Below are 18616 nucleotides of genomic sequence, written 5' to 3' on the forward strand. Positions count from 1 at the left end.
AGCAACGGTCTGTCTATTCCGTTTATTCAGTTTAGTTAATGTTTAGTTAGTGTTGTTTGAATTACTTGATTTAATCGATAGTATAATTCCCTGAAGCGGTTGCTCGCAGCTTAACCGAGGCGTGTCGTCCTTGAGAACATCTCTACCCAAACCTCCTCATTCTACAGCGCGATCTCGCACAGAATCCAACCATTCGTTACTGTTCCATGTCCTAGGAAGCTTCGCGTCTTGCGCGAACTTGCTATCGCAACCGAATGACCCGAACACCCAGGCCGACGATGTGCGGCACTTCAGCGCAGCGAAGCAGAGAGTTGTTAGTAAGGAATCCACGCTCCCTCTAGATATTTTACCTATTTCTGTTGGACTGTGACTGTATGCTGGATGACAGCATCTTTTCGCAATATGTGGGTAACTTCTACCGTCTAACTGTACAAGTGATATGGCTCCTGGGTGCCCAGAGCTTATACTCAAATGTCTTATTGCATTTGGCCGAAGCAGAGCCGTTGCGAATAGGTAGCTTTTAGTGTTATTAATGCAGCTAATGCTCAGTTGCTCAATTAAGAGCATTGGCCACTTCTTCACAATAGGAATTGATGAGGATTTTTACTGCTCAGCTGCATCTTTATTCCAAGAGTATTCGAGCAGAGAAATGTTCACCACTTGAACTTCTGCTCAATTATCGCAGAGGAAATGAGCTGGGGATAATTCTTCCGGAACACTGGAAAATTATGATTGTGCGTTCGAAAAGCCTCTTATAAATGCTCATTGAAATCATTGAAGTATTTGTATTGCCTTTCAAAATTTTCTACTATACTAAGTTAATCATTGCAAAACAAAGGCCAAGAAGTAAACAAAGAAGGACAAATAAAGCCGTAGCGAATTCTCGAATAATTTATTGTTCGTGGGAGAAAAGATGTTGATAACGATAAGGCAATGCGTGGAAGAGGAACTCTTGGTGATCTGTTGTTGTGGCAGGAAGTAAATTGAGAGTAAAGGAATGGAGCGTAAACCCAGAGAGCTGCAAAGGGGTGTAGAGCCGAGGTGAACGGAATTCAGGACCGTTTGCAGAAATAGTTGATCAGCTCTGTCATAGATCTTTGTAACACGGCAACACTGGCCAAACAGAAGTTCTGGGAAATTAGTGGATTTTACTTCTTTCATCTTAAATGAATTCGATATGGGTATCGACAACTACACAGCTGTGACACTTTTTGGCTCGCGTGGAGTTTTAGCTCGTGAATATCGCATTCATTTTTCATTTCTGCGAAGAATTCAATTCTAAATTTTTGCAGATGCGTCGGAGGACGGGTCGGGAATGACATTTCATGGCTACCAACGGGTCGATTCGGACCCTACGATCAGCGATAACCCTCGTGCTGATCTAATCACTTGTAACGATGATTTCGGTGAGTAAGGCTCGTCATTAATTAATCATTAGTGGTCATTTTATGCCTAGGTATTTAACCAGTAACAGGAGCTAAAAGCTCGTCTTACTACGCTCTCTTGGATTGTTCGATCGGCTATTTTTTAAAGTCATACTGACAAAGGAAAAAATTAGAAGAAAAAACAACAAATTCCCATCCCAAACAGGATATTACCGAGTCTACGACCGTCTTCTTAGTCCATCTTATTCTCATTTTGGACTTCATTCGTAGCATTTTTGAAAGGGAAAAATCTAATCACCTGAAGAACAAAACACGAAGTGCACCAGTTTAATTGGAACTAATTTACATCTTCCTGTAAAACTCGTCCATTCAAAAATAAATGGTTTTCCCTCAATGGACTGCCCAGAAGCCGAAAACTTCTGACCCCACTCTATAATTAATCGATCACGATTGATCGAAGAATCTCAAATTTTTAGATGGCGTACGCTAAGTGGATAGGGTTTTCTCATTCGAAATTATTCGGTTCAGCTCCTAATTCAGTCATTTTTATTTTATAGTTGTTTTACCGAAGCTTCTTTGCTACATTAGGGCCAGAATCACTTTGTCCTTGTGCTGTGCTTCCAACTTTTTCTCCTCGACGCTGTTAATTTGTAAATAAATGTAGGCATCAATAGAATATCCACGGATAAAGACACGGACACGAAAGGTACCTTGCTTCACAGAGATGAGACAATTTTGCACCCAACGTAATTTGACACTGTATTGCCTCAACCGGAGAAATAAAAGAAAGAAGGCAGTTCATACTGAAATCACTCGTAGATGACAGTGCTTAGTACATAGGATAGTTGTGTAACGCAATTCATTTTCAGCTTAGACAACTTCTCAAAATCCATCATAGCGACCTAAACTACATTTATTCCGGTAATTTGCAGCTTCAACGTACCACGCTGGCTTAGATCTCGACGAAAGCAGTTTTGATGAAATCGAGAGACGAGAGTTGGAAGACCGTCTCGGCGATATCCCGGAAACGTTTCATCGGAGACAACGACGTGTAAGTGAAGGACCTTTTTTTTACGTTTGCCCTTATTTGTCTTCGGATAGCCAACGTAGCAGCTTCCCCATGGAAATATCGATAAAAATGTTTTGGAAAAAGTGCAGTCATCATCTGTCATCCTTCTGCAACATTTTTGGAAGAATCGGAAGATAGTTCTTGCCGCTGTGGACAATGTCTTCCACAGGGATACGAATAAAACATTCAATTTCCTTTTTTGAGAAAAGTTGCATGTGAAGATTTGCGTCACATTCCTTTTTCATACAGAGCACAATCAAAATGGCAAAGATCCTCACCTTGGTAGGTATGAGTATGCAGAGAGCAACAAGTATGCTTGTTCGTTCTCGTTACTTTCCGAAAAAAAAGTCCAAGAAATCTCTCTTCTCTCTCTGTAGACACCTGCAAGTGAAGGAATTGACTGAAGACGATTTTTAAATTGAACAAAATTAGAAACTATGCTGTTAGGGTCGCGAAGGTGATTCCATACAAGAAATGAAAATAACACGATAATAAGCGTAATAAGAAGGTCAATCTTTTACTGGCTTTGAAACTGCACGACTACGTTTTTCTATAAGGTATGGTATACCAAAAATACAACTGAGTGTAAGCGACCTGAAGGCCGGTGCGATTGTGCAAGCAGTCACGCTCGAAATGGCGATAATAGGATGAAAAGGACAAAGTGTCTGGCGTTAATGAATCTGCTAGGGATGCGCCCCCACGTTCACTTCAATTCAGAATCGTTTGAGGTTTACGAACGTGTAACTGGCCTACACAATGACTTGCGGTGGCTAGCCGATGTGTCAAGTCAGTGCTTTTATCCTCCCAGACAAGTCTGGTACCAGTTTATCGACCCCGGAAGGATGAAAGGCTTAGTGGGCAGTAGGGCGAATTCGAACCTCCGATCGATCGTGCAGGCAGCGGAACCTCTAACCGCTACACTACACCAGCCCTCGAAATGGCGATTGGGACCATTTTTCATCTCTGCGGTTCAAACCAAGGAGTGTCTCACCTCGAGTGCAACTTCTTCAGAAATTGTACTAGGCGGCAGATCGTTTTGACCAGACTGTGTCCACAGAGAATGTGTTTGTCAGAGCGACTGCAGATAAGTGTCGATCACCTGAATGTTTGAAAGTACGTTGGTGAAGTTGTTGAGCGATTGCTAATCCATGAAAAAACCACTGTAGTAGAATTTTTCGCACTAGTGAATAAAGGATGTGCAACTGGTCTGTCATTAAAACGCAAATGTAATTCAATGGTTCCAAATCGACATTTTCTGCAACAAAAAAAAACAAAAATTTTCTAAATTTGCGTCTATTGCAGTATTCTCTATTTATCATCGTCTGTTGTAGCAATAGTGACAATAGATTAAAACTCCTAGCACTTTATTGCTAAATATTCCCTTTAAATGCACAAGTTGTGTTAAAGGCATCACCCCACGAATCTGAGGTGGTACGGATTTCAGGAGGAGTATTCGTATACGGGATCGCAGATTAAGGAGAGGAAGGTGATTCCGTCTATTTCTTCCTAATTGCCGTAAAAAACGACTCGGAAGATACGGCTTCGAGCGTTCCGGTGCGCTATTTCCCACAATGAGTTCGATTGGAGCGCGCCAACCTTGTGCACGCGCCGCATCTTCCGGACCATTTTTTATGGTAATTAGATAAAAATGGACGGAATCATCCACCTCTCTATAATCTACGATCCCGTATGCGGATACTCCACCTGAAATCCGTACCACCTCAGATTCGTGAGGTGATGCCTTTAACCACTGTAAGTTATCTAAGTAACACATCACCTACAAACCTACGAATAATATTAATCTACGGACCAATCACAGTTCAATCTTCTCTGCAAAAAGAAATTTAATGGAAACGAGAATCCTTTTTTGCTATTAGATAGCTCGACAATGCTCAATGATGTCAGCGGAATGCAAATGTACGTTGAGTGCAAGCAAATTTTCTTCGGGGGAAAAATTGATGAGAAATTGGACGAGAATAGCTTTCGTATTGCATTACTAACTACCATTACATATTACCAACTATAATAACTATTATTAGAAACGACTACTTTTGCAGATACACTGATATTTACAAAAAAGGACGTATATTAGAGCGTGTTCTTCCCTGTGATTAATTTAAAGCCTCAGCTAGTAAAATCAATTAACAACTTCGTATTCAACTCGTAGAAAATCGATACAATAACATAGCATGCCAAGGTTCACTGAAAGTCAAACAATTCGACTAGTTAAAGCCATCCTTTATCTTGGGCCCGAAAAAAGTGCCTTCCAATCCCACTTGTGCAGATTAGGCATTATAATATCCCCAGGAATGGGTAGGCTGGGATCTCCTAAACGCTGTCGCCAAGGACTATTTTATCTGTCTTTTTCTATCACCTTTCATCTATTTTCTGATCACGTCATCGCTACGGACCGCAGATTTCAAAAAAATATTTACGCCAAAGAAGCACGCATAGAGTCGGCGCTGAATGTGTTCAACTCGGTGAACGCGACGCGTCTGCAACACAACGAAACTGTGCACTGCTCTCAGCCACTCTTACCATCACAAGGAAACTATGCCATCGATCGAAAGGTGTCCCAGACCGGTAGAGGACTAGCTTCGCCCCAACGCGTCGCGGTTGTTGTGTTGAGTCCGTTCGGCGTCGAGAATAATTAAGAGCCGAAATATTTGTAGACAAACAGTCGCGATTTATTTGTCATTGACCACGTTCTTCAAATTTATTTACGAGAATTTAATAAGGTTCATGTGAGCGGCACCAAGGCTTTGGCTATAAGGATTATTTTAATTAACTTTCATTTTAGAACAATTTATTGTTTAGGACCTTAGCCAATTCATCATATTCGACCATTCCTTTCTTTGCAAATGAGGAAAATTCACAGCTAATTGACCAGCTGAGATCATAACGAGTACAAAATGTGACGGAAACACCAAAGAAATTGAATTAATTCTCCCACATTGAACTTCTACATTTGTCTCTTCGTGACCATGGATGAAAAACTCTCCTCACATACATTTTTGTTACTAATTTAACTTAATATTCTCCTATGTTTAATCTTATTTATTTTACTTTATTTTCTTTCTACTGACTTAATTAATTTAAATCGATCCACTTTTGTTGACGATAGTAGGCAATTTTTTTAGTACTTTCGAAAAATTACAAAAACTCCTAGATCATGTGTTACCTATCCATAAAACTCCATTTGCAACACTTTTGGTAGGTCCATTTTAAAAGGGCGGCAAGTAGACGGTTGCAAATCAAACTTCCGAAATAGTCAGAAGAATAATTGTGATTATGACCCCGCTAGTAAAATAAAATGTTCACTACAACAAAAAATACGTCCCTCCTGTACAAAAGTGACGTGTAGTTGGTGAATTCGCTAAAGTTTATTATGTAGACATGATTCTTTGTTTTTAGAATGACGATCTTATTCAGTTCAGTCTTTTTCCGCCGTCATGGGGGCGGTGAACAATGACCATGCACCTCTAGGGCATAACCAGCAACCTCGCAAGCATTATAGAATAAGTTACAAGCAAATGCTCTTCGCGAAGATGAGTTTGTAAGAAAAAGTTCCTGAATTAACGGAGAGAATCGGGAAATGCTCAACCGTGAATGCACGGAAGTTTCCTATAAGTATGCAATAGAGAGATTACCAAAAGGAATTTTTTGTCGTCATTGTTTTTTCGGCGAGCTTCCTGGCGATAGCCTATCTGCCGTTGCTGTTCTCAAGTGCTGTCCTCGTTCGTTGAGCGCCTCCACGACTTAGTCTAATGCACTCATAACGCGTCCTTTTCCGCTGTCATTGCTGATCGCCAACTTCCTGAAACAGCATATAATATGAACTCTAAGCAAGTGATGGGAATGTGGAATTTACGCGAATTCCGAAAGTTTCGCTTTTGCATAAGCTCTAAGATGTTCCTAGAATAGAAAATCTTTAAAATGTGCCCTAGATCACTTTATCACGAGAAAAGTGTGAAGCTCAAAAACGATCGTAGCTGCTATTGCCAGAAGATGCAGAGAAATGTTGACCTCTTGGAGAACTAAGCCGAAAAAGAACGAGTTCCGCCCCTTTGCCTCCCTTGCTCGTCGAAAGAAGCACCTTCGGCTTCTGCTCATCACGCATATTGTCCATCGACGCGCTTTGCCTTTGACAAACTCTCGATGTGATCGCTTAAAGTTATGAACTTACCTGAGGATTATGAACAGGTCTGCTCCTGCCTGTAATCACATTTGCACTGTTTCCCTTTCGGAGGTCATTGGCGATGTTTTCAGGAAGCGCTGTTCGGATCGTCAGTGGCTCGGGGTGGCTATTCCGAAGCCTACGAAAGCAGTCAGTTGTTGCATTCCTGTCACGAGAAGGTGTCTGCATATAACATCCGCAGTTCTTGCTGATTACTTTCCCACAACTATTTTGCTTCTTGTCTTTTGTTTTTTTTTAGAGTGGCCATGATGACACCGATCAAAGCGACGACTCTAAGGAAGAGGAAGAAGAAGAGGAGGAGCGTGGAGGAGTGAAAAAGGTTTGATTTACCATTGCCTCACTTTTATGTCCCTTCTTCGAGATTGTGATCGCTCGATTTCTCCACTAGCACACGAATACTCGACTTTCTCGACGGGGTACAGCTTTCTATTCATAACCGCCTTCAAAGGACATTCCATCTCATCATCGAGCAGAGCCAACTACTCCTTGCCTAGTTTTTAGTTGTCTGCTGCTGCAAAACTTCATAAACACCATTGTGAGAAATGAAAGCGATTCTGCAGGGTGATTTCCATTCATTTTCCAACATATTTCTAAATTCCAATCTGTTTCCATCCAATATTTTAGCGCAAATGAATGCTTCTACTCAATCTCTCAGATTTCGATTCATTTCACTGGAAAAACTCATTATCTCTAAGTAGCATTTTAAAATGAAAAAGTTTTAAATTATGGAAGTGGATGTTCGGTCCATGTACTGCTTTCCTTTTTTTCATCCCCTTTTGTTGATACTCTTCTTGGGGTTTTAATTCAAATTTTCTTAAATTATTTTCTTTCTCTCTGTTTTCTCCAGAGACTTTGTCTTTTAGTTTGAACCAACATTTCATGGGTTCAGAGACTTTACCTAATTCAGATAAAATTCGAAAGCGTATTTTTTCTAGCTCTGATAATTGGCTCCTTCTTCTACTACTCCTGTACAAATGAAATCAAGTATAACTTCGAACAGTTAAAAAATCCAATTAAAAGACAAATTTGAAAGCTGGCTGAAGATAAATTTAGTTCATTTTACGGAAAAACTGTCTTCGATTCCTAAGGCCGCGCTCCTGCGCCTTGATTAATGCGCTATGCAGCACTTCTTAAAGAACGATCGTGGAATGCAAATTTTTTAACTCCAGCATTTACCGAAATTTTAACAAAGAGGAAAATCCAGCCTTCCTAGCTTGTCGTTTTTCTTTAAAACTTTCTGTTCGTTCTTCCCACTAGCTGTGCGCCTCTAAAAACAACAACCTTGTCATCAACACACTCTCTGGAGACGTCTGAATCTTAGCAAAAACCTGTTGTGGATTAAGTTAGCGTCTTTTTCGACTCGCGCTTCACTTTGCCATCCAATGGTGGACATCTACTCTTACAAAATTCGTTAGCAGTAAGAGAAAGAAAACTCTGGACATCGGCGAAACAGACAATCCTTCCCTCCGTTCCAGAATTCTATGGTTTTCTTCGGTTTGCACACTTCCTTCTGGGGAAAGAGCGATCACATGTAACTAAGATGCATTAATGGATTTGCTCGATGAGCATTTCCAAGGAAACCTACAAGAATTTCTTTTCCCCCTACTCTACTTTAATTTTCGTTGATCTGAATCGCCACCCAGGTCACAGCTACATTCATCAACTGAAAATTGGAAACCTTTGGAAAAGTCCCGTGGACAATGACATATTTGTAGTGAGCGACTACTGATGGTTACAGGAGTAACTTCAGGGTTCTTCGTCCGACACTGCCCATTTCTCTCCAACATCCTTCCGCGCAAGAAAAACACCGCTGCTTGCGTTGTTTCTCGACGAAGAGGAACGTATAGCACAACAAAAGTTACTAGAAATTTAAAGGAACTGGACAGCGCTTCGTTCAGACTGAGCAGTGGCTCTCAGCTTTTCGTACCTTCTTCCCTTAAAATTAAGTGTCAATTTGTGAAATTAGTCTCTTCATTAGAGGGAGCTATTTTCACGGGTTTATTTCTTTATTTTATATTCAGTCACTCGGTGAATACTTACGAATTCCATTTTACCCGATGATCGTAGGAACTAACACCGCAACGCTATCAGCGCTTACTAATCACTGTACCGTATACTAGTACTGTACAAGTGGTGTATAAAGTGTATAGTAGTGGCATAAAGCACGCGCTCGAAATTTGACCTCCTCGATTGTGAGTCAAAAATGACAAGATGAGTGTTTCGTTTCAGACAAGCTATATAAAACAACGTTCAGAAAGCCAAATAAGAATGAGGAGTAGTGCGTTTCTGAATTCGTCTCTCTTCAAAGACTTTTTGGAAAGCAAATCAAACTGTTTTACTTCCTTCTACCTCAATTGTTTTTGAAAATTCTATGTGAACAGGCAACTATTACTTGCTAGGTGTTGTATTATTACTGTGCATTATTATTATTATTGTATTATTACTATGTAATCCCAATGAGTTCAAGACATTATCACACTTCAAAATCACTTATTTGTTTTTGAGAACATCAGATGGTGAGACTGAAAAGTGTTCAAACTTCGACGAGTATTTATATTGTTATTCTGAACCGCCAACAGTTCACTCACTCGTTTGTTTAATGTATGGGACCCGATTCGTGAATGCTCGCAACATACAAGAAAATAATACAAAATCAGGAATACAAAATGGAGGGGAAACCAGTTGTTCGTGATCAAGCTCTCGGAATAAGCTTCTTTAATGAAAAGCCACTTCCTCGATCCCGACCATAGGTTGGTGAAGCCAATTTTAAATCCTAATGTGATACTGCAAGGAGTCCAGTTTTTCAAGAACATCGCTCTTAGATACCTCAAGTTCTCTTTTCTTTATGAATCCTTCACGGTTAGGAGAAGGTGTTTACAGTTAGTGGCATCCGCCATCAAACAACAGTCCACGGTTTAGTATGCAGTCCTAGACTAAAAAAATAACTAATAAATATACAACAGTTGGGCGAAATTTTGAAGACACAATTCTATTAGAAAAGGTTAGTCAAGGTTCAATAAACGAACGAAGAGTGCTGACATGCATCAATGACGTATGCACATAAGAGGAGAGACCCAGATGGAGCTCTTAAACCAGACAAAAATAACTCTCATGGTCCATTGTGGTCTCTCCATGAGGATCTACATCATTCAATGGCTATCACGCTCAATTTTCCTTAATTTAATTCTGAAAGATGGCGTGGGAAACAGCCTGGTTGATCGAAGTTTCCTACGAAGCGCGTAACAACGTGTCACATATCCGAGGCATAAGGGCAGCGTCTGTGAGCGAGCGGGCGTTCAATTGGCTGCTGACGCTGTCTTTCTTGTCAGTGAAGGGGGGTTTAGCGCAGTCGTACTCGCACTCGTGATCTAAACCCCTCTTTCCGTCTTTTCGCGTGGAGATCCCAACGTCGTCAAGTTTGAGTATGGGTTAGAAAAGAAAATGTTCTCACAGATAGAGAGTTTCTGCACAGATAACTGTTTGGAAAGAGGGGAATGAACATTGCTCTTCGTGAAGAATCTGCAGTCATTATCGTTTGTGCCTCTGTTTGTGATTTCCCTACTTTCAAGTTATTATTCCTCCCGTAAACGGCATCGTTAAGAAGGGTCGAAGGTGCCGAAGCGGTTCATACTTACTAGAACCTCTGGCCATTCTTTTGAACTTCTCGATTTCGATTGATCTTCTGGAAAGCACTTTTATTTTAAATTAAAAGGGTCTTGGCGGAAAAGTGAACGCAGCCAAAGAGTAATGACGGACCGATGGGTTTCGGTGGGTTATTTCCGGCCAACCGTTAAGTTTATATTAGAGAAACTTACTTTTATTGAGGTACTTCTCTGTGCCTACTACTTTTTGGCAAACCATGGTTTTCCCATTCATTCTTCTTTTATATAAGCGAAACGATTCTGACACGGTTAGATAAAGTTTACGAATGCAGCTTTAATCCTAACGCATTTTCTCTGCTTCTTGCTCGTTATTTTATGTGGGTCTTTAAAAGCATCATTGAAGCTCATTTCTTCAAATCTCCTCTGGATAATCAACCCCATTTCCAGCCGTCCAACGGAGCGCTATCTAATCTTAATCCTGAGGTTTTGTACACTGTGAAACTTTTATTCTAGTATGCAAAATTGATCCTCCCACACGTTGCGCTGGTCCTGCTCACTTGTGCTTACACCGTCCTCGGAGCATCGATCTTCTACACAGTCGAACGACCACACGAAATGGAGACGAAACAACATCAGGTATCTTTTTTAGCTCTGCCTGCAACAACTGTATCCCTCTCTCTTCCAATTGTTGATTATATTTGTAAATTTCTTCCAGGAAGAGGTTGGTAACAATTTAGACAACCTAAGAATGACATTTCTACATTTTAAATAAATTTACATGGTCGAAAGGTACCTATATCAAATGGAACTCTTTCAGCTAAAAATGATCTACTCACGACAGGACGAATTCGTCAACAATCTGATTCGGCTGGCTTCAGTGAATACCACAGGTAATTTCTTTCTGCTAACAGTTAACAGTCTGTTTCCAATTCATATTATACACTGTCACGGAATCATTTTCCTATTACCTTTGCTCGGAAGTTCTCTTCTTATTGGCGTTTTACCAGTGAGATTTTCTACAGTTTCCTTGGAAAGTTTCACTGGTTTAATCGCATTCGTCAGAGTGTTGTCATTCTTTTGAAACAAACTTTTACACAAGCTCTTGGGACAACTATATTTTCAGGAAGGCTCGATTGGGAACTCATTGCTCAACAGCATCTCCACAACATGTCGGATCAGCTATTTGTTGCCTTCGAGAAATATTTTCTTACCAGCAATGAGGTTCGCACAGTAGTAAAAGTTCGCTTTTGAGATAACTTCGCGTGCTGAGTTGAAGCTTGGTTTAGTGAAACTATTGATGCCTTGTCTAGAGAGGCAAAGATAGGCACCTATTCCTCTACACCCACTAGTAGATGGAACACTGAGGGCAGAATGGCAGAAAAGCAGCATACCACGAATCCGACGTGGTGAGGGAATCCAAAGGAAAAGCTAGAGATGCGGTTTTAGGTCACGGGATCCGGAGTGGTTCCGCTCAACCCTCCCTAATCGTCGTGAAAAACGGAAGACACCGCTTTTCACGATGATTTCAGTTGCAAACCTCCATCGTTGTACATGCGCCGAGCATCCAAGTGGTAGCGGTCGAAGATCAGTAATGTCTTGTCAAAAGCCTATCCACAGGTGAAACCAATGAATAGGCTTCTGAGGGGACCTGAACGTGCACATAAAGGAGCACTCCAAAGTACCTCGTAGGAACTGAAGCAGTTCCCAGAAAGTTTTTTTTACGATCTTCCAATCTACAACCCCATCTCTACCTTCTCCCATAGATTCCTTCACCACGTCTGATTCGCATTCTGCTTCTAAATAGTGAGGGATGCGTTCGGAATGCTTGCCACACCTGCCATTTAAGCGTAAATCATAATCGTCACAGAGGGCATGACGTTATTGCATTCCTCTTCCTCTAATCCTAAGAGTGGCTTAACTACTAACTACAAATCAAGTAGGAATCGTACCTCTTGGTTGTAAACCGCTACGGCAGATGTGACAACACAGCCGTAGCATGGTTAACATCCAAGACCCATGTGCAATTGATTTCTGTTTTCTTACGGCTATCCTGCTTCGTGCTAGTTGCTCGCTAGATTAGTCGCCACGCGGGTCTTTATTTTCACTTTGCTGCTGCACGGCCACAACCACTACCGCAGCAACTATCTTGGCACAATGACCGCCCACTTCAAACTCAAACTTTATTTAAAATAATAATTAATACTAATAATCAAAACTAATAATTAATAATTAATAATTAACTAATAATAAAATAATAATTAATAATAATAGGGTAATTAAAACTCTGTTATAAAAATTACACATAGCAATACACACATTTCATTAACGATGAAAAGTGCCAGGAGCAGCATTAGAGGAATGTATTTCTAGAACAACAGCACACAAAAGGATAGGAAGGTAAGTGATCAGATGTGCATTGAGCTTCTCGTCGTAGCCAACATGAAAAAATCACAAAGGAACTGCTGCCACACCTTGTTAGTCGAAATGAGGCGCGCGTCAAAAAAAGAAACAATGACCAACGGCATATAGATCTTCAGTTCATGTGATATCCACTACGATTTGCTAAGAAAAAGAACTGCAGAGAACGTCATAGTGAATAATATCTCAAGTCTAATATCTGAATATTTTTGGAGCTTTCGCGTTATCCCCTCCCTATAGCAGCTAGCGAGAAAATGGTCAAAGCATTAAGCGAACAAGACTGTCCGAGAAAATTGAGCTAACAAGCATCACGTGCACATGGTTGTCCACTTAAAAACACTTGGACACATTGGAAATAAATGATAGTAGACTGCTGTGAGCAGTGTGCTCCAAATCAACGAGCGACCAGGAAAGAACGAGGAAAACAGTCAAGTTGACAACTTGGAACATTAGTAGACAGTATTTCGGAACCTCACGTAGAAGTAAGGTGTCTAGCGGAACTGTTCGGCAGAGGAATAATGAAATCAATCAATCAATCGGGATTTTGGCACAATTGGACGCCGACATGAACGATAGTGAGGGGGATTCTCTCTAATGGTTCTGATATACGCTTGTAACTCCGCGTACGCAGCAGTAATGGTGTCCACCTTGCTGACCTCATATGCATGTTACAATTACATGGTGATGAGCAGCACCTAACCAGCCAGGTTGCGTGCCAGTCGTACACTCTCTGGACGCATGAGCGAAGCTTGGACGGAGGAACGCAGCGTGCTCATGAAGTAGTGAAGCCATACGGACGCTGAGTTATCTTTTCCTCTTCGGACGGAATGACTGAAGTCGCTCACAATAGGTGCACACTGGTTCTTGGATGGGTCGAGTCCGCATTGCTACTTAACTTCTACGATGACCTATGGCGGAACGACCTGTCACTGCTGTAACGGACGGTTTTCAGAGAAACAGGGAAGGGCCAAACGAAACCGCCTAGGATGGCCTGCAGGACCTCGTCGTCCGCTTGGACACTTCAAGGTATTACTTAAAAATGAGTCGCACGAGCTAGCGAGGGACGGCTTCAGATTTCAAAAGGCTATTGTGTTGCTCCTCTTTTTCCTTTCCATTGCTCTGAAGACCCCACAAAGGCGATTTTCTGAGACTGGAACAACTGTTAGAGAAGTAATCATGTAGTAAAAAAAACAAAGGAGAAAACAGAAAAGTAACTCGCCGTTATAAAAGCACCTCATAATATCGGTTTCTTTTTTGTCTGCATGTATTAAGAGGAAGGGATCAATCCAATCCAATAATAATACAATTATAATGGTTTCTTTTTAAACTTAGCGATTGCATCTTCCACTTTCATCGTGCTGATGCTCGCCCGCTACAACGTTCTATTGCCGTGCAGAATTCTTCCTCTGCTTCGTAATGGCATCTCATGTTATGATCTCTTGATGTAATCCTAGCCATAAACATGCAGTGCCTAAGTAAAAGAGCGCTAACATCAATTTTCCATGACAAACGACCGTGATTTTCATCTGTGTCCATAGTTTAAAGCTTCTAATGTTTTCATTTTAGGTGAAGAAGAACACGACAGCGGAGATTTGGTCTTTTTCAACAGCTGTATTCTTTGCTGTTACAGTTGTGACGACCATTGGTTTGTTCACAGTTTTGCCTCTTCTCATTTATAAAACATTGGATTCTCGAAATTTCAAAGCATTATTCGGTTTTTTTTTTGTTTGGCGACTTTCTGTCCGCAACTTGACCCTGTTCCAGGTTACGGTAATCCAGTACCAATCACTAATGTGGGTCGAGTAGTATGTATTATGTTCTCGTTATTTGGAATTCCTCTCACGTTGGTCACCATTGCAGATTTGGGTACGTTCTTATTGTATTGCAAGGAGAAGAGAAAGTTCGTGATCACATCCAGTTAATCATACGAATATCTTCATTATAGGCAAATTCCTTTCCGAGCATTTGGTTTGGATGTATGGAAACTATCTGAAGTTGAAACATTTTCTGTGCTTGAAAAGGGGAAATCGAAAAGAGCGGCGAGAACATGTCTGCGAGCATTGTCAAAGGCATGGAATAGGCCATGATATGCATGTCATAGAGGAGCAAAGGTTAAAATTCCATGAAAATTCAAACGCCTTTACGTGAATATGTCCACAGTTTCGTTCCAGGATACCTGCTCTTCTAGTTTTGGCAATCCTTGTATTATACACGGCACTTGGCGGCGTTCTCATGTCGAAAATAGAGCCGTGGACATTTTTCACTTCATTTTATTGGTCATTTATTACAATGACTACTGTGAGTTTCATTCTACTACACAAAGGAGTTGAACTAAGAACAAATTTGTTAGAAGCCAACCTCAACTCCTAGACATCAACTGATATTCATTACCCTTGGATTTCCCGAGTTTTGCATAACTTCGCTTTTGTAAAGTTATGAGAATTTGTGAGTTCGCAATGTAAACGTTCAGGAGACTGCGAGTTGTACGTTTCTTTACATGTGTAAAGAAACGAATTTGAATTTTTCGTGATTTCTTCCCCTGGTTTGGACTGCGGTTGAACGTTCGTCCTTGAAGTCGTCGTTACCCTAGAAGTTCGAAGTCGTTATCCTTGAAGTTTAATTTGTTCCCGTAAGCTTCAACTATAACGTAACCTTGAGCACCTTAAGAAGAAGAAATTTGAACATAGGGTTTCCGTTTCTGTATAATTCAGTATAATGTGTGTATTCATCCAATTTCGCATCCAACTCCAATCCAATTCCAAGTTTTTCGACAATTTTCTACCTGCAGTTTACGTGTTACTTATTTTAATTTCCACATTTTTCAAATTTTAGGTCGGGTTTGGTGATTTGATGCCACGTCGTGACGAGTATATGTATATCATTTTATTATATATTATTTTAGGTTGGTTTGCTCAATTTTCAGTTGTTTTTTTCTGTTATTTAAAGTCTGTCCAAAATCCATGTTATCAATGAAAAGGCGTCGTACTCAAAAACATTTTTGTTCATCCAATGGTTCGAGAAGAATTGCAGTTTTCTGTTTTGAACCGAATTTGAATGGAACCGTTTTGTTCTTGCGGAACAGATATGCCTTTTCAGCTCTTAACATAATATATTCATTCATTTATTTATTTATGTAGGGTTTTTCCTTAAAGAAAGGAGATACATCTTTCAGTTCCAATTTTGTTTGTTTGTTTTTTTTTTACACAAACAAGTTTGGTCAATAATGCATTCTCTTAATGCATCAACAACTTGTGTCCATCACTCACGGAGAGAATAGATGCCCTTTCGCCCGGAAATAAGAGGACAGCGACACAAAAAACCACTCGGACTCAGATTTGATCTCATCAAAGTTCTTGAATCGTTTTCCCTTGATGGATTTCTCTAGAACTCTAGCATTTTTTTTCTCCAGCTGCTGAAATTGAAGTTGAAATCCAGAATTGGTAGAGCCACGTTGTTATGAAAGAGGACATCTTGAGTCTGTAGTCGTCCTTTTTCCATTCGTCGTCGATGGCAGAGTTGACGCGTGCAGACGACGACGTTGAAGGTATCCTTGCCTGGCAGCTGCTCGTAGTACAACATCGTCGTCGTTCAGCTCAGACTATGGACAGTGGCGATCCCGAATTTTTGTGCTCGTGTCCCCGAGGCGAAGCTAATGAGATACGGTGGCCACTGGGGCTCGAGCCCAGTGCAGCGTTGATATTGTTTGCCGCCTCGCGTGCACAGTGGGCTTGCAGATAGTCGTTCAAGATCATCGCCCGCAGCTGGCGTACGTTCACGTAATTATTCTTCTTCCACCGTGTTCGCCCTTTCAAACCCCTGTCCATAGAAGGTTCTAGAATGTTCCCATGATTAAAGATCAGGACCCACCCCCGATATATATATATATATATATATATATATATATATATATATATATATATATATAATCCAACGTATCCGTTTACTTTTCTTGGAGTAAATAAGTAAATCTGCAACTTTGGTCAGTTTTACCAACTGACTTTATAGAACATGCACTGTACCCTTTTAAATACTCAGTTAATGGAGCCGATTTTACCATCTCGACATTTGATTCGTTCGACATCCTTATGCATACCCTCATATTTTGCCTTTTTAATGCGTGAATTTGTTTGATTTTATTTTTCACAATTTAGCTCACTCTTATTTACAACATTTGGTTTAATTGATTCTACGCTCCTTTTGAATCATCTCTAATTGCTTCGATTGCTGGTGAAGTGCTTGTAAACGTATCGGTGGACTGTTTGAGCGCCGCGTTCAGAAAAAAAATTGCGCGCTAAATCACCCAAGGAAAAGAACAAATCTTTGTAAGATGCAATTATTCTGGAATTCCCAATTTTGTCCATTGACCGTGACGATAAATACATGGCTGCGGTATCGCTAATAATTGTGTGCAAAGATTTAATGATGTACTAAGGAAATAACACACACGCGACCACTATCAAGAGCATAAATATTCAACAGCTCCGTTTTGAAGATGTTTCGACATCACTATTCACCAATGCCCTCAACAGATAGAGGCTACTAGTAGTTGGGGACAATTGCAACGATTACAACACCCAGTCGGACGCACCGATACAACCTCCATTCTCGGGTCCCACGCCGCCAACACGAGGACGTGGATCGGGGAACGGCCTCCCATCCTCACAGACATCTCTCCATCGGATTACCACTTGTTCTGGGTCCCCAAGCATTCCCAGGAGCGAAAACCATTCTATTCTTTCACTAAACCTAGATCTCCTGTTGATTTGTTCTTTGAGTGTTAGCCCCCAGCTTTTGGTGCCAGAGAATTATAACCGTCCTAGAAAGATGGAAAACTGTGATGGAGACTCATGGTGAATACATCCACGGATGATCGTCAACGTGTGATTAAGAGACTATGAAGTTGTGAAGGGCATGAAAATGCAAAAAAAGAATTGACAATGGCTCTTTAGGGCTTGCCATTACTACAATGTGTATCGACTTGGTTGGAGTTCAGTATATTCGTAAAATTCACTATTTCGGAAGGAAAATACAGGATGCTCGATCTGCTTTGGCTGTTGTTGGTGGAAAGGTATGTTTTCTTTTTTTAGTAGTAGGGGAATGTGTAAGGATGAGAAGTATTCTGATTTAGGCAGATTTTCTGTTTTGATTGATAAACTTATTTACAAGTTTTAAGGTGGTTCTGGTATCCGAATTATACGCGAATCTAATGCAAAAAAGAGCACGAAATCTCTCAAAGGAGGCTTTCATCATAGAGAATCTGTACATATCAAAGCACATAATCCCTTATATCCCTAGTGATATACGTCTGATAAGGTAAGACTTGTGCTGTATGTACATAAGTACGAAAACATTTGTTTCGAAACCATACGCGAGATTTTTCAGGTATATCGACCAGCATGCTGATAGTTCTGTATCGACATCTTCATCATCGCTGGATTTGCAAAGTTGTAGATTCTGTCATTCTCGATTCAGTTTCAACTTGCAACAAAATCGACCTCTGGGAGAGCACTAGTCACCTCAAATCTCATTGCCATGGTTGTAAAGCTCATACCAACTAGCATCTTTTCCGGCAGATCTGTGGTTAGCCTCATTCGCTGAGAAATCCTCTTCTATCAACACTGCCTGTTGTAGTCCGTCGCTGAACGGCGAAAAGGCTTACAGTTAGCTGCCTCCACGTTGGAACACGACAACCAGTCGCCTTCGTACACTTTCCAAACATTGTCTTCTGCGTCGTTCTCGATTTCGTTGTGTATAAACTATTTATAAAATATTTACCATACTGGGCCATTTGATAAACAAAGCAGTTTTGTGCTTTTTTATTTCTTATAAGTTCGAATGTACAAAATTCTCTTCAGTTTCGAATACAGTCTTCTTGCTTAATTGCACTTCCTTTTTATTTTCATGATAGAGTATGGAAGTGGCTTCAAGCCACCTCCTTCGATAT

General features: G+C 40.6%; 1 protein-coding gene across 2 annotated transcripts; it reads left to right on the forward strand.

The window, feature by feature from the left end:
* Window positions 1-374: 374 nt before the first annotated feature.
* RB195_009609 (uncharacterized protein) lies at window positions 375-18184 on the forward strand (the record flags this gene model as incomplete). Of its 2 annotated transcripts, none has more annotated exons than XM_064190231.1 (16): window positions 375-513; window positions 1293-1406; window positions 2318-2436; window positions 6724-6810; window positions 6891-6971; window positions 10768-10890; window positions 11072-11144; window positions 11378-11475; window positions 14239-14317; window positions 14437-14538; window positions 14618-14783; window positions 14844-14970; window positions 15505-15574; window positions 17622-17740; window positions 17846-17985; window positions 18055-18184. In XM_064190231.1, 16 exons carry the CDS (start codon window positions 375-377, stop codon window positions 18182-18184), a joined length of 1767 nt encoding a protein of 588 aa, XP_064047814.1. The 2 variants fall into 2 exon arrangements, with proteins under 2 accessions (XP_064047814.1, XP_064047815.1); XM_064190232.1 differs by lacking the exon at window positions 375-513 and adding an exon at window positions 1178-1235.
* Window positions 18185-18616: the final 432 nt, after the last annotated feature.

This window comes from Necator americanus, chromosome III (assembly GCF_031761385.1).
Source record: "Necator americanus strain Aroian chromosome III, whole genome shotgun sequence".
In the NCBI taxonomy this organism is placed as follows: domain Eukaryota; kingdom Metazoa; phylum Nematoda; class Chromadorea; order Rhabditida; family Ancylostomatidae; genus Necator; species Necator americanus.